Source organism: Heterodontus francisci, chromosome 22 (genome assembly GCF_036365525.1).
Source record: "Heterodontus francisci isolate sHetFra1 chromosome 22, sHetFra1.hap1, whole genome shotgun sequence".
In the NCBI taxonomy this organism is placed as follows: domain Eukaryota; kingdom Metazoa; phylum Chordata; class Chondrichthyes; order Heterodontiformes; family Heterodontidae; genus Heterodontus; species Heterodontus francisci.
The window spans coordinates 78,122,583-78,134,804 of NC_090392.1; the positions used below are offsets into that span (position 1 = coordinate 78,122,583).

The 12,222-nt window shown below is 41.9% G+C and overlaps 1 protein-coding gene across 2 annotated transcripts in view; it reads left to right on the top strand.

Annotated features, from left to right (window-relative positions):
- Positions 1-12,222, top strand: part of sorl1 (sortilin-related receptor, L(DLR class) A repeats containing) — a 185,587-nt gene that overhangs the window by 62,215 nt on the left and 111,150 nt on the right. For both annotated transcript variants that reach the window (XM_068054134.1, XM_068054135.1), the window contains exons 4-6: positions 2,550-2,711; positions 3,781-3,848; positions 4,504-4,684. In XM_068054134.1, coding sequence (XP_067910235.1) covers positions 2,550-2,711; positions 3,781-3,848; positions 4,504-4,684 — 411 coding nt within the window. The remainder of the gene's footprint in view (positions 1-2,549; positions 2,712-3,780; positions 3,849-4,503; positions 4,685-12,222) is intronic.

Below are 12,222 nucleotides of genomic sequence, written 5' to 3' on the forward strand. Positions count from 1 at the left end.
TGAGAAACCTCTTTTTATGCAATAGTTGTGAGAAGTAAAAACCAGTGGTTGAGCTGAATAACACTTGCATTTAAGGGATAGCTAGATGAGTATATGAGAGAAAAGAATGCAAGTTTATTTTGTTAGGGTGACTTGATGCAAAGTGTGGGAGGGTGCTAATGTAAAGTATAAACACCAACATGGTCCTGTTGGACTAAATGGCCTATTTGTGTGCTGTAAATTCTGGCACATATTCTCTGGGGGAGTTATGATATAGTAGCATCAAGAGATCTATTGTAAGCATGTGCCAAGTCCTGGTTACACAATTTCAAGAAGACTTGGTAGAGGAGGAAACCAGCGGGTGCTCTTAATCTGTTCCATTACAGCACAAGAGCATAGCCTTGATGTAGGGTATGGTGCGAAAGATGAATGAATTACATGAACATCGAAACATAGAAAATAGAAGCAGGAGTAGGTCGCTCCGCCATTCATGATGATCAGCCATGATCATCCAATTCAGTGACCTGTTCCTGCTTTCTCCCCATATCCTGTTGATCCCTTTCGCCCCAAGAGCTATATCTAACTCCTTCTTGAAAACATACAATGTTTTGGCCTTAACTGCTTTCTGCGGTAGCTAATTCCACAGGCTCACCACTCTCTGGGTGAAGTAATTTTTCCTCATCTCAGTCATGAAATGTTTACCCCCGTATCCTTAGACTATGACCCCTGGTTCTGGACTCCCCAGCCATCGGGAACATCCTTCCTGCATCTACCCTGTTAAGTCCTGTTAGAATTTTATAGGTTTCTATGAGATCCCCTCTAACTCTTCTGAACTCCAGCGAATATAATCCCAACCTACTCAATCTCTCCTCATGCGTCAGTCCCGCCATCCCAGGAATCAGTCTGGTAAGTCTTTGCTGCACTCCCTCTATAGCAGAACATCCTTCCTCAGATAAGGAGACCAAAACTGCACACTGTATTCCAGATGTGGCCTCACTAAAGCCCTGTATAATTGCAGCAAGACATCCCTGCTTCTGTACTCGAATCCTCTCGCTATAAAGGCCAACATACCATTTGCCTTTTTTACCACCTGTTGCACCTGCATGCTTACCTTCAGCGACTGGTGTGCGAGAACACCCAGGTCTTGTTGCATATTCCCCTCGCTCAGTTTATAGCCGTTCAGATAATCTTCCTTCCTGTTTTTGCTACCAAAGTAGATAACCTCACATTTATCCACAATTGGATTGGAATAAGAAGGGAGATGTACTCTGAGTAGAGTAGCAGACTTCTAAATAATGGAAAGGAGATGCAAGAAGATTGTGGACAACTGAGGAATGTATAAAAGCAAATCCACAACTATGGGTAACTTTAATTATCCATAGATAAACTGAGGTAAAACTAATAAATGGCTAAGTACCATCATTTTATTTTCTCAGGACAAACTACAAAGTAATGCTATCTAATCATTATATGTTCTCCTGTATATTCCATTCCACTACATAACTCTCTGGTCTTTGGGTCACAAGGTTGTATATTCAAGCCCCACGACAGAGACTTGAGCGCAGAATCTAGGTTCACATTCCAATACGGAAGGACTGCTGCGTTGACAAAATTAGCTTCTTTCCACCTTTATTTTCTTTTTACCTTTTGTTCCTTCTGAATTTCAATTTTTTCCATTTAGGCGAAGTTGATGAAGCAGAACAATCCCTGCCATTCTAGATTTTATAAAGAGGGGCGTTAGTGCATGAGTAGAGATAAATCCTAAACCTTTACAACTCATTGATTAGATGTGGTTAGAAGGTTGCTGTGTTTTTGGGTGCCCTTTTAACCTCTTTAGGGTATTGAATTTTTATGTTTGACATGTTAATACAGCCCTCAGTAGAAGAAGATTGAGGATAAAACAATTCGGTCTGTTCAGAATGTGGAAAAGGGAAATCTGAAACTCTGTCCTTGAGAGGAACAAAATGCTTTCCTGTAGGCCATGCTAGGGGTCTGAGAATACCCATTTGGCATTTTGGTGAGAATAAATTTTTAAAAAAATATTCGTTCTTGGGAGTGCGGTCTCTGCTTTGAACACCGCTCTGCAGGAATCCACTGTCAACGAAAACATTTTAACAGCATTTTCTAAGACATCTTACGGACCTGATAACACTGGAATTTGAAAGTTATTCTACTCTCAAATTTGTATTACAGTTTTAATCTAACTCGCTTTTGAAGTGAAAAGCAGAAGATTTAGTAGGATAGCTTATCTAACGTATTAGTAATTTCAGAACTATTGTAATTAAGTTCTGGTAGCCTGTCGTTTTCATTTCTCAAATGTGGTTAGTATAATTTTCCCAAGGAAATAATTTTAAATGTAGGAAGTCGCATGTTGCACTTTGAAGTTTGGCTTTAAAGTATTGTTGGCTAATGGACTGCTCATATCAATTTGAGGTGATGATATTGTAGAGATAAATACATTTTTAGTACTAATTGTAGCATCAAATATATTATAGCCTAATGGTTCACCAAGTATTTTTGTTGGTTATTACTCTAAGCTTTAATTGTGTACTTTTTTTCTGTTTTCTCAGTATATGTTTGCAGATACCAAAAATCACTACTTGTGGATCACTCTAAATTTTTGTAATGATATTCAAGGCTTCCAAATTCCATTCAGCCCTACTGATCTTCTCATGCACAGCCGTGATTCCAATCTTGTGCTAGGATATGACAGCTCCCACCCAAACAAACAGGTATTATTCTTTTGTCTAAAGTCTGTTATCTGTGGGCATTACTGATTAGCAATTATGCTGATCCAGTAGACTGTAAGGAGGAGAGGGATACTGTTGCAATAGAAAGAATAGATAGTGGTTCACTAGAATTTAACTAAAGGCTTACAGAGCATATAAAGCATGTTAGATGCAGGAACATAACTGGATTCCTCGAGGAAAAAAAAAAAGAGTGCTGTCCGGAAACAAAAGGAATCATTTTTGCAATGTAGCTTCCCTGCAGTGAGCAATTTATGCTCAAATTGGGCATAAGGCTGCATTGGTGCCCTATGGGGTATGGTCCTTGTCGCAAGCTAAATGCTTAGGGGTATGTGAAGGAAACCTGCGGTAGGGGAGGCCCATGGTTTTGCCGTGAGCTGCAAAGGAACATTCCTGCTCCATTGAGCACACAATGAAATTAAAAACAAAAATAAGACTGAAAAGTTACTTTCCGGGTCCTTCTCTGGTCCTACAAAAGCTGCAATAGTGCAGATGCTGGGAATCTGAAATAAAAACAGAAAATGCTGGAAATACTCTGCACGTCTGACAGCATCTGTGGAGAGGGAAACAGAGTTAACACTTTGGTTCTGCACTACCACATTTTTAAAATATAATTTAATGTCTCTTGTCTTCTGCCCTGTCACAGAACTTCCCTTTTTTTGTTCTCTGTCTCTGTCTCTGTCTCTGTCTCTCTCGCTCGCCCCCCCTAGACCTGCTGAGTATTTCTGGAATTTTTTATATTGCATGTTAAAATAGAGTCTTTGGGCCTCTGGCACTACAATTTGAATGCTGCAATTGGTGTCTTATGGAATGGATCTATTAAGGATCCTAGGAAGGTATGCTTTTTTAAAAAATTCATTAATGGGATATGGGCGTCGCTGGCTAGGACACTTTTTATTGCCCATCTCTAATTGCCCTTGATGAGGTGGTGGTGAGCCACTGCTTTGGACCGCTGCAGTCCATGTGGTGTAGTTACACCCACAGTGTTGTTAGGAAGGGAGTTCCAGGATTTTGACCCAGAGCATGCCCAATATGAAGTATATTTATTTTGCAGCTTTGGAAATCTGATGACTTTGGCCAAACTTGGATCTTGATTCAAGAGCATGTCAAATCCTTCTACTGGTATGCATATTTACGTATTCTTTTATTTTTGTACCTTTTTATGTGCATTAAGTTAGTGCTGCTAAATGATGCACGTTATAGCGTATTGCTTCTTTTAAAGAAAGTAATGCTAAGATTCCCCAGGTTTAATCATTGTTGGATGTGAAGCAGTCAGTATATGTGTATTGCAGTGCAAAGTTAAAATTCACTTTGGAGTAGAAGGTGAGCCTGACCATCTTTTTGACGCCTTTTGCCAAGTTTATCATTGAATGATTCATAGCTCCTGTGGAGAAATGTACATCTTGGACTCTCCTAAGCTAGAAAATTGTGCATTGTAAGGAGCAAGCTGCAACTGGGGATGGATATATCAATGAAAAGTGTTTTCTTTGAGCATTTGTCCTCTTTGTTTCGCCTACCCTTAAGAACTCCCTATCAGAGTGAGCACATTGAATGTCTCTACCAATGTCGCTGCTTAACCGTTTAGGAGGAATGAGTGTAGCTTGTCGTGATTTACTTCAGATTAACCAGAGTTTAGGAACTTTGTCATGGAAAAATCCCGATTGCAAAACTGCCCTTGGTGGTACAATCGCCTGTCAGTTAATAGATCAACTGCTGCAACAGTGGGCTACTGAATGTTTTCAGAAAATGCAAATATACTTGGTGTTTAATTTTGCAGGGGTGTGGAACCATATGACTCATCTACTACAGTTTACGTTGAACGACATGAGCCAATGGGTTCCTCAAGTATCATTAAAAGCACAGACTTCTTTCAGACTGATGAAAACCGTGAGATCCTGTTGGAAGGAGTAGATGACTTTCAGTTACAAGACAAATACATGTTTGCCACAAAGAAAGTGGTGAGTATTCAGAAGTATGCTTTCTCAAATTTCTGTTTTAAGGAGAAAGCAAAATATGTGATAACATGTTTTCCTTACAATACTGCCTTTAATACTGATCTTGGAGCCTATAGTAATAACTGTGTAGTATAAACAGATCTGTTACGTGACTAAAGATTTTCCAGGAGTGTGTTCTTCAGCTGTTATTAGGAGAGAAAAGTGTACATTTACTTGTATAATTGTCCTTTACGTTTTAAATCTTTCTCTTTTTTTTAAGTTGATTTGTTTCCTTCTCCCTTCAATTTGTTTTTGTCTTCAGGGCTAGTCAGTTCAAATGTTCATTTCATTTCTTTCAGTCTGATCAGCATGTTTGCTTAATCAGTTCCAGCTATCTTATTTTAGAATAATACTAAAATGGCTGACGTGAGTTTATTTTAATAAGCTCCATAATAAAATTATGATCAACCCTAATAAATAAATGGAGCAGACTATACTGGAAATACACAGCAAATCAGACAGCATCTGAAGAGCATTGTTGAGCTTTGTGCATTTACAGCACTTTTCTATTTTATTTTAGATTTCTATACACTTGCCATTTTGAGTTTTCCTAACATTAAGATCTGTATTAAGGGGATATTTATGTGTGCAAGGTTTCTTTCCCTGCACTTTGTGTTTACCTTTTAAGAAAGGTATTATGCTGAAAAACTGAAACAAAATGAGGATTTGGGGATAACATAAAATGCTGGGTGCATGAGTAACACTTTAGGAAGTAAGGAACAAAAGCTAATTTCTAGCCGTTTGATTAATTGTGAGCTCTAATCAGTAGAAAATAGAGAATTTCATTTGAGTGTAATTTCTTGAAATTGTGTCCAATTTTCATCTGATATAGTCATCACTGCAAAAAGTCACATGTCTCACCCAGCTGTGCTATTTTTCTTTTCTTTCTTGATCCAGAGAAGTTTAGACTTGTTTTTCCTATTTGCAAATTTTGGGATTATATTCTATGCGTGTTAAGTATACACTTGAGTGCTCAAGACTTCAGAAGAATTTTGTGTAATTGTCTTGGGTGATGCCCTCTTTAAAATTTGTTTCTTTAGATCTTGGAGGACAAGTATTTATATAGTGACTCCAAGCAGGGCCACATTTATTTGACATTTCTTGCTCATTTTAAAGGTACTGAGCCTTTGTAGGAATTTGCTTTACTCTTTTTTTTTTTATCAGGCTGATGTGACACTGTTGCAAATTCTGTGTCTTTCTCTTTTACTGTTTTTTTTTCTGTCTGTCAAAAAATACTTAATTTTTGGAACTTTTTTTTTAAAAAAAAAAAGGGAGTTAAGCGCCCAAAGGAGATCGTATTGCTGTCTTTCTTGTCTGGCATTGCTTCATCTCTGTTCTGGTGCCTCTGAACGTGGTGGATGCCATGTATAGTGACATATTGTTTCAGGTTTGCCCCAGTGCTAGCACACTATCAACACTTCTCACTTGAACTTGAGAAAAGAAGTCGTCCAAGTATAGTTTCCTGTATTGTGTCACTTCATTCAGTTTAAGAATTCCTCCTTCTTTGTATGCATGTGTGCTGCAGGATACTGAAGGTCTCTGTGTGGTTTATTGGTGCTGGTGTTCTTGCAAGGATTCAATCATTTTTTTTTTCTTTATTTGGCCTCTTTGTCTCGAGAGACAATGGGTAAGCTCCTGGAGCCGGTCAGTGGTTTGTGAAGCAGTGCCTGGAGTGGCTATAAAGGCCAATTCTAGACAGACTCTTCCACAGGCGCTGCAGATAAAATTGGTTGCCGGGGCTCTTACACAGTTGGCTCTCCCCTTGCTCTTGTCTTTTTTTTCCTGCCAACAGCTAAGTCTCTTTGACTCGACACTGTTTAGCCCCGCCTTTATGGCTGTCCGCCAGCTCTGGCGATCACTGGCAACTGACTCCCTTGACTTGTGATCAGTGTCACAGGACTTCATGTCACGTTTGCAAACGTCTTTAAAGCGGAGACATGGACGGCCGGTGGGTCTGATACCAGTGACGAGCTTGCTATACAATGTGTCCTTGGGGATCCTGCCATCTTCCATGCGGCTCACATGGCCAAGCCATCTCAAGTGCCGCTGGCTCAGTAGGGTGTATATGCTGGGAATGTTTGCCGCCTCGAGGACTTCTGCGTTGGAGATACAGTCCTGCCACCTGATGCCAAGGATTCTCCGGAGGCAGCGAAGATGGAATGAATTGAGACGTCGCTCTTGGTTGGCATACATTGTCTAGGCCTCGCTGCCGTAGAGCGAGGTACTGAGGACACAGGCTTGATACACTCGGACTTTTGTGTTCCGTGTCAGTGCGCCATTTTCCCACACACTCTTGGCCAGTCTGGACATAGCAGCAGATGCCTTTCCCATGTGCTTGTTGATTTCTGCATCGAGAGACAGGTTACTGGTGATAGTTGAGCCTAGGTAGGTGAACTCTTGAACCACTTCCAGAGTGTGGTCACCGATATTGATGGATGGAGCATTTCTGACGTCCTGCCCCATGATGTCCGTTTTCTTGAGGCTGATGGTTAGGCCAAATTCATTGTAGGCAGCTGCAATCCTTTTGATGAGTCTGTGCTAATACTCTTCAATGTGAGATGTTAATGCAGCATCGTTGGCAAAGAGGAGTTCCCTGATGAGGACCTTCCATACTTTGGTCTTCGCTGTAAGACGGGCAAGGTTGAACAACCTGCCACCTAATCTTGTGTGGAGGAAAAATCCTTCTTAAGATTTGAACGCATGTGAGAGCAGCAGGGAGAAGAAGATCCCAAACAGTGTGGGTGCGAGAACACAGCCCTGTTTCACGCCTCTTAGAATAGGAAAGGGGTCTGATGAGGCACCGCTATACTGAATTGTTACTTTCATATGGTCATGGAATGAGGGATGATGCTTAATAGTAGCTTTGGTGGACATCCGATCTTTGCTAGTAGTGTGAAGAGACCACGTTTGTTGACTAGGTCAAAGGCTTTGGTGAGATCTACGAAAGCAACGTAGAGGGGCATCTGTTCGTAGCATTTCTCCTGTAGCTGGCGAAGGGAGAACAGCATGTCAATGGTGGATCTCTCTGCTCAAAAGCCACACTGTGCCTCAGGCTGGACACACTGAGCCAGCTTCTGGAGCCTGTTTAAAACAACTGCTTTCCTAACCAGAGTATTTGCTTTGAGTTCTGTTTCTTGGCCTAATTCAGCTGAAAATGGGAGGCTGACTGAGAACTAGCCCAAGGCCATATTGTTTGCATTATTCATCTTGACTTGATCAAAGGCACCGACAAGAGCAATGTGGGGTTCCTTGTCAGTAAAACAGATAAATTAATAGAAATCGAATCATACGGCTGTTAACAGCTTCAAGCATCTTAATCCGGTTCTCGTGTTGCTGAGCTCAGTAACTGCATAAAATTTATCCTCTATTTAATTGGAGCTTGCTTTTTCCATAAACGAATTTTCCCCCAAATAATTCCAGGTAAAAATTTGTTTTAATTTTTACTAACTGAATTTTTTTTAATGGTGCCGTAAGTAAAGCAATACTTCAACCCGTTAGAGTAAACAATTAAACTTTTTTTTAAAAATAAAAAGAGTTTTTCAGTTAAAGCTGTACACTAAATCCCCCAGGTGATTTCCTGTTCTAATGCTGTAACTTCATTTACAGACTTTGTATGGGTAGGTTAGCCTACTGCAGTTATTACCATTAAGTATGCTGGTGTGCTGTACTTGTTTGGAGCTGACAATGACCTGACTAATTAAGGAGTAAAAGCAAAATACTGCAGATGCTGGAAATACTCAGCAGGTCAGGCAGCATCTATGGAGAGAGAAGCTGAGTTAATGTTTCAGGTCTGTTTCATCAGAACTGGCAAAGGTTAGAAAATAATTTAGGTTTTAAGCAAATGAAGGGGGTGGGGTGGGGGGTGCTAATTGTGGGGAAGTGAACAAAAGGAAAGGTGTCTGATAGGGCAGAGGGCAGAAGAGATTAAATAACAAAGCTGTCATGGGACAAAGGCAAAGAGTGTGTTGATGCTTGTGGTGAAAGACAAAGCATTAGTTCAGAGAGTGTTAATACTGGAATACTGAGTAGCTATGTCTACGTCTATGTTAATAGCTGTCTATATGTTTAAAAAAAAAATGAAAATATAAAGAAGGCTAGTCTTGCTCTGAAGTCATTGAACTCAGTCTTCAGTCCGCAAGGCTGTATAATGCCTAATCGAAAGATCAGGTGCTGCTCCTCGAGCTTGCATTGATTACTGAAGCAGGCCAAAGACAGAAATATTGGCATGAGAGTGGTGGGGGGGGGGGGTGGTGAGGGGGTGTTGAAATAGCAAGTGACTGGAAGCTCGGGGTTATGCTTTCGGACTGAGTGGTGGTGTTCCGCAAAGTGGTCACACAATCTGTGCCTGGTCTCCCCCGATATAGGGGCAACTACATTGCGAGCAGTGAATACAGTATACTAAATTGAAGGAAGTACAAGTAAATCACTGCTTCACCTGGAAGGAGTGTTTGGGGGCCTTGGATGGTGAGGAGAGAGGAGGTAAAAGGGCAGGTATTATACCTCCTGCAATTACTTGTGAAGGTGCCGTGGGAAGGGGATGAGGTGTTGGGGGTGATGGAGTGGGACAGGGTGTCATGGAGGGAACGATCCTGTCGGAATGCTGATGGGAGGGAAAAGGAAGATGTGTTTGGTGGTGGCATCCCGCTGGAGGTGGCGGAAATGGTGGAGGATGATCCTTTCGCTGTGGAGGCTGGTGGGGTGGAAAGTGAGAACAAGGGGAACCCTGTCGCGGTTCTGGCAGGGAGGGGAAGGTGAAAGCAGAAGTATGGGAAATGGGTCGGACACTGTTGAGGGCCCTGTCAATCACAGTGGTGGTGGGGGGGTGGGGAGAATCTTCAGTTGAGGTTCCCTGCCAGAACATCCTGGTCCAGTGAAACCCTGGTCCGCTCCTCCATCACCCCTGACACCTCATCCCCTTCCCATGCAATCGCAGCAGGTGAAAGGTCACAGACCTGAAACGTTAAACCTGCTTCTTTCTCCACAGATGCTGCCTGAGCTGCTGAGTATTTCCAGCACTTTGTTTTTATAACTGAGGAGTACTTATGCAGAGACCCAGACTGAGCAATTAAATTTATTCAGTGTCTGACTGAAGCAAGAAAACCTGTTGTTGGTCAGTAACTGTCTCAGGGAGCAACTCCCTCCACCCCCCCCCCCGCCCCCCCCCAAATTATTTTGCCCATTTCCCTCTTCCTTGCCCCACCACTCTGCTGCCCCCACAGAAAGTTACTATTTTCAGAAGTAAGTGCATCAACTTGCCAGTGACTAATGCCTATTAATATGAATTTGAGTTATTGCTAACTGTATTGCCAATGCGATTAATGTCACATCGCTTCTGACCTCACCCGGGCATTGAATTCAAGTTTCCCTGGCAGCAAAGTGTAGCCATTAATGAGGCAGAGCGTGAGATAGTATTCTATACTTTTCTTTTCCTTTTCTTTTTTCTTTGGCCTCTTTGTCTCGAGAGACAATGGGTAAATGGGTATACTTTTATGGTAGTGCATAATGTGATACAAGCAGATCCATTGGAATCATTGCCACAAACAACAAAACAGAGCTTTAAGATGGTTGCTGCTGGGCAGCAGTATACACGTGATTCATAGCCAATTGTGCATCCCTTAAAGCTGCTTTATCTATAGCCTTATGATAAACTTCGTTCCCTGTTCGGGTTTTGCTGAAAGGTCTAGAAAAATGAATTGATCCTGGATTTGAAAGTGAATTCACGCAATAAAGTGAGCTACAGGCATGCATGACAGCAATCCTACATGCAAAAATTGTTTTATTATCACTAGATCCATTCCCCAAAAGTTGCTGTAATTTAGCCTTAATGCTATTGTATTAAAATTGGCTAGATTTTAAATAAACTAGTTTCTCCTCTTTCACTATCTGCCCCGCCCAGCTTCATGTAAAGATCACTGACTTTACTTGGAAGTAAGTGCAATCAGTGTTAATTTAGTCGGATGTCGGGGCGGAAGAAGAGAAGAGAAAATACGATGCAGTGTTTCTTGAGCTCCATAATGCTTTTAGAGCTGGCTAAAGAGGCTTTTATATTGTGCCAATTCTACCAGTTCCTGACCTGTGGGTTTTGTGCAGCTGAAGGTAACACTAAAATGTCGCTTTCCCTAAGTCCCATAGCTAGGAGAATTAGGCAAGTTTGCTGCAGTGCTGCTGTTGACTGAGACCTGCAAGTCTGGAGCTTGTGGCGCTAGTACAATATAAAAGTGGCTGAGTTTTTTTTGTAATTCATTCTCGGGTCACGCGTGTTTACAAGACCGGCATTTATTGTCCTTGAGAAGTTGGTAGTGTGCTGTCACTTTGAACTACTACAGTCCATGTGGTGAAAGTGCTCCCACAATACTGTTAGATAGGGAGTTCCAGGATTGTAGCACATTGCCATTCCTTCATCAGCACTGGACCCAGGTCAGGATATGGTGTGACATGGAGAACTTTGAGGTGATGATCTCCTGTGCCTGCTGCCCTTGTCCTTCCAGGTGGAGATAGTGGGTTTGGGAGGTACTATTCAAGAAGCCTTGGCAAGTTTCTGCAGTGCATCTTTTACGAGGTACGCACTGCAGCCACAGAACATCTATGCTGGAGGGAGTGAATGCTTAAGTTGATGGATGTGGTGCCAATTGGACCTGATTGCGATGGTGTTGAGCTTCTTTTATTGCAGCCGTGCTTATTTAGGCAAGAAATAAGTATTCCATCATACTCCTGACCTACCTTTGTAGCTGGTGGAGATGCGTTGGAGAGTCAGAGGTGAATCACATACCATAGAATACCCTGCCTGTGACCTGTTCTAGTAGCCATAACATTTATGTGGCTAATACGAAAGCAAAATACTGCAGATGCTGGAAATCTGAAATAAAACAGAAAAGACTGGAAATACTTAGCAGATCAGGCAGCATCTGTGGAGAGAAGAAACGGTCAACAAACATTTCAGGTTAGTGACCTTTTATCAGAACTGGAAGAAGAGATGTAACAACAGGTTTTAAGCAAGTACAGAGGCAGGGAAAGGGTGGGGGGAAGTGGGGAAGGAACAAAAGGGGAAGCCTCTGATAGAGTGGAGGGCAGGTGAGACTGAATGACAAAAAGGATGATGGTGTAAGGCAAAAGGAAATGGCAATGTGACAATTAAAGAAACCAAAGATGAGTCTAGAGGTGGTGTAAGTGGAAATAGCGTTATCACCAACAGCTGTCATCGGAAAAATAGGGCCAGAGGTTAGAACCTGAAATTGTTGAACTTGTTGAGTCCAAAAGGCTGTAGAGTACCTCATTGATGGATGAAATTCCATTCCTGAAGCTTCCATTGGCCTTCATTGGAATAGTATAGGAGGCCGAGGTCAGAGTTGGAGTGGCAAATTAAAATGGCAGGTGGCCTTAAGTTTGGGGTCACGTTTGCAGATTGAACAGAGACTTTGGGCTGAGGTTTATGGCGGCAGGTGTAAACAATGGCGGTCTGCCCGCATGGGCCGCACATTGCAGAGCCTTTCATTTAAATGGCT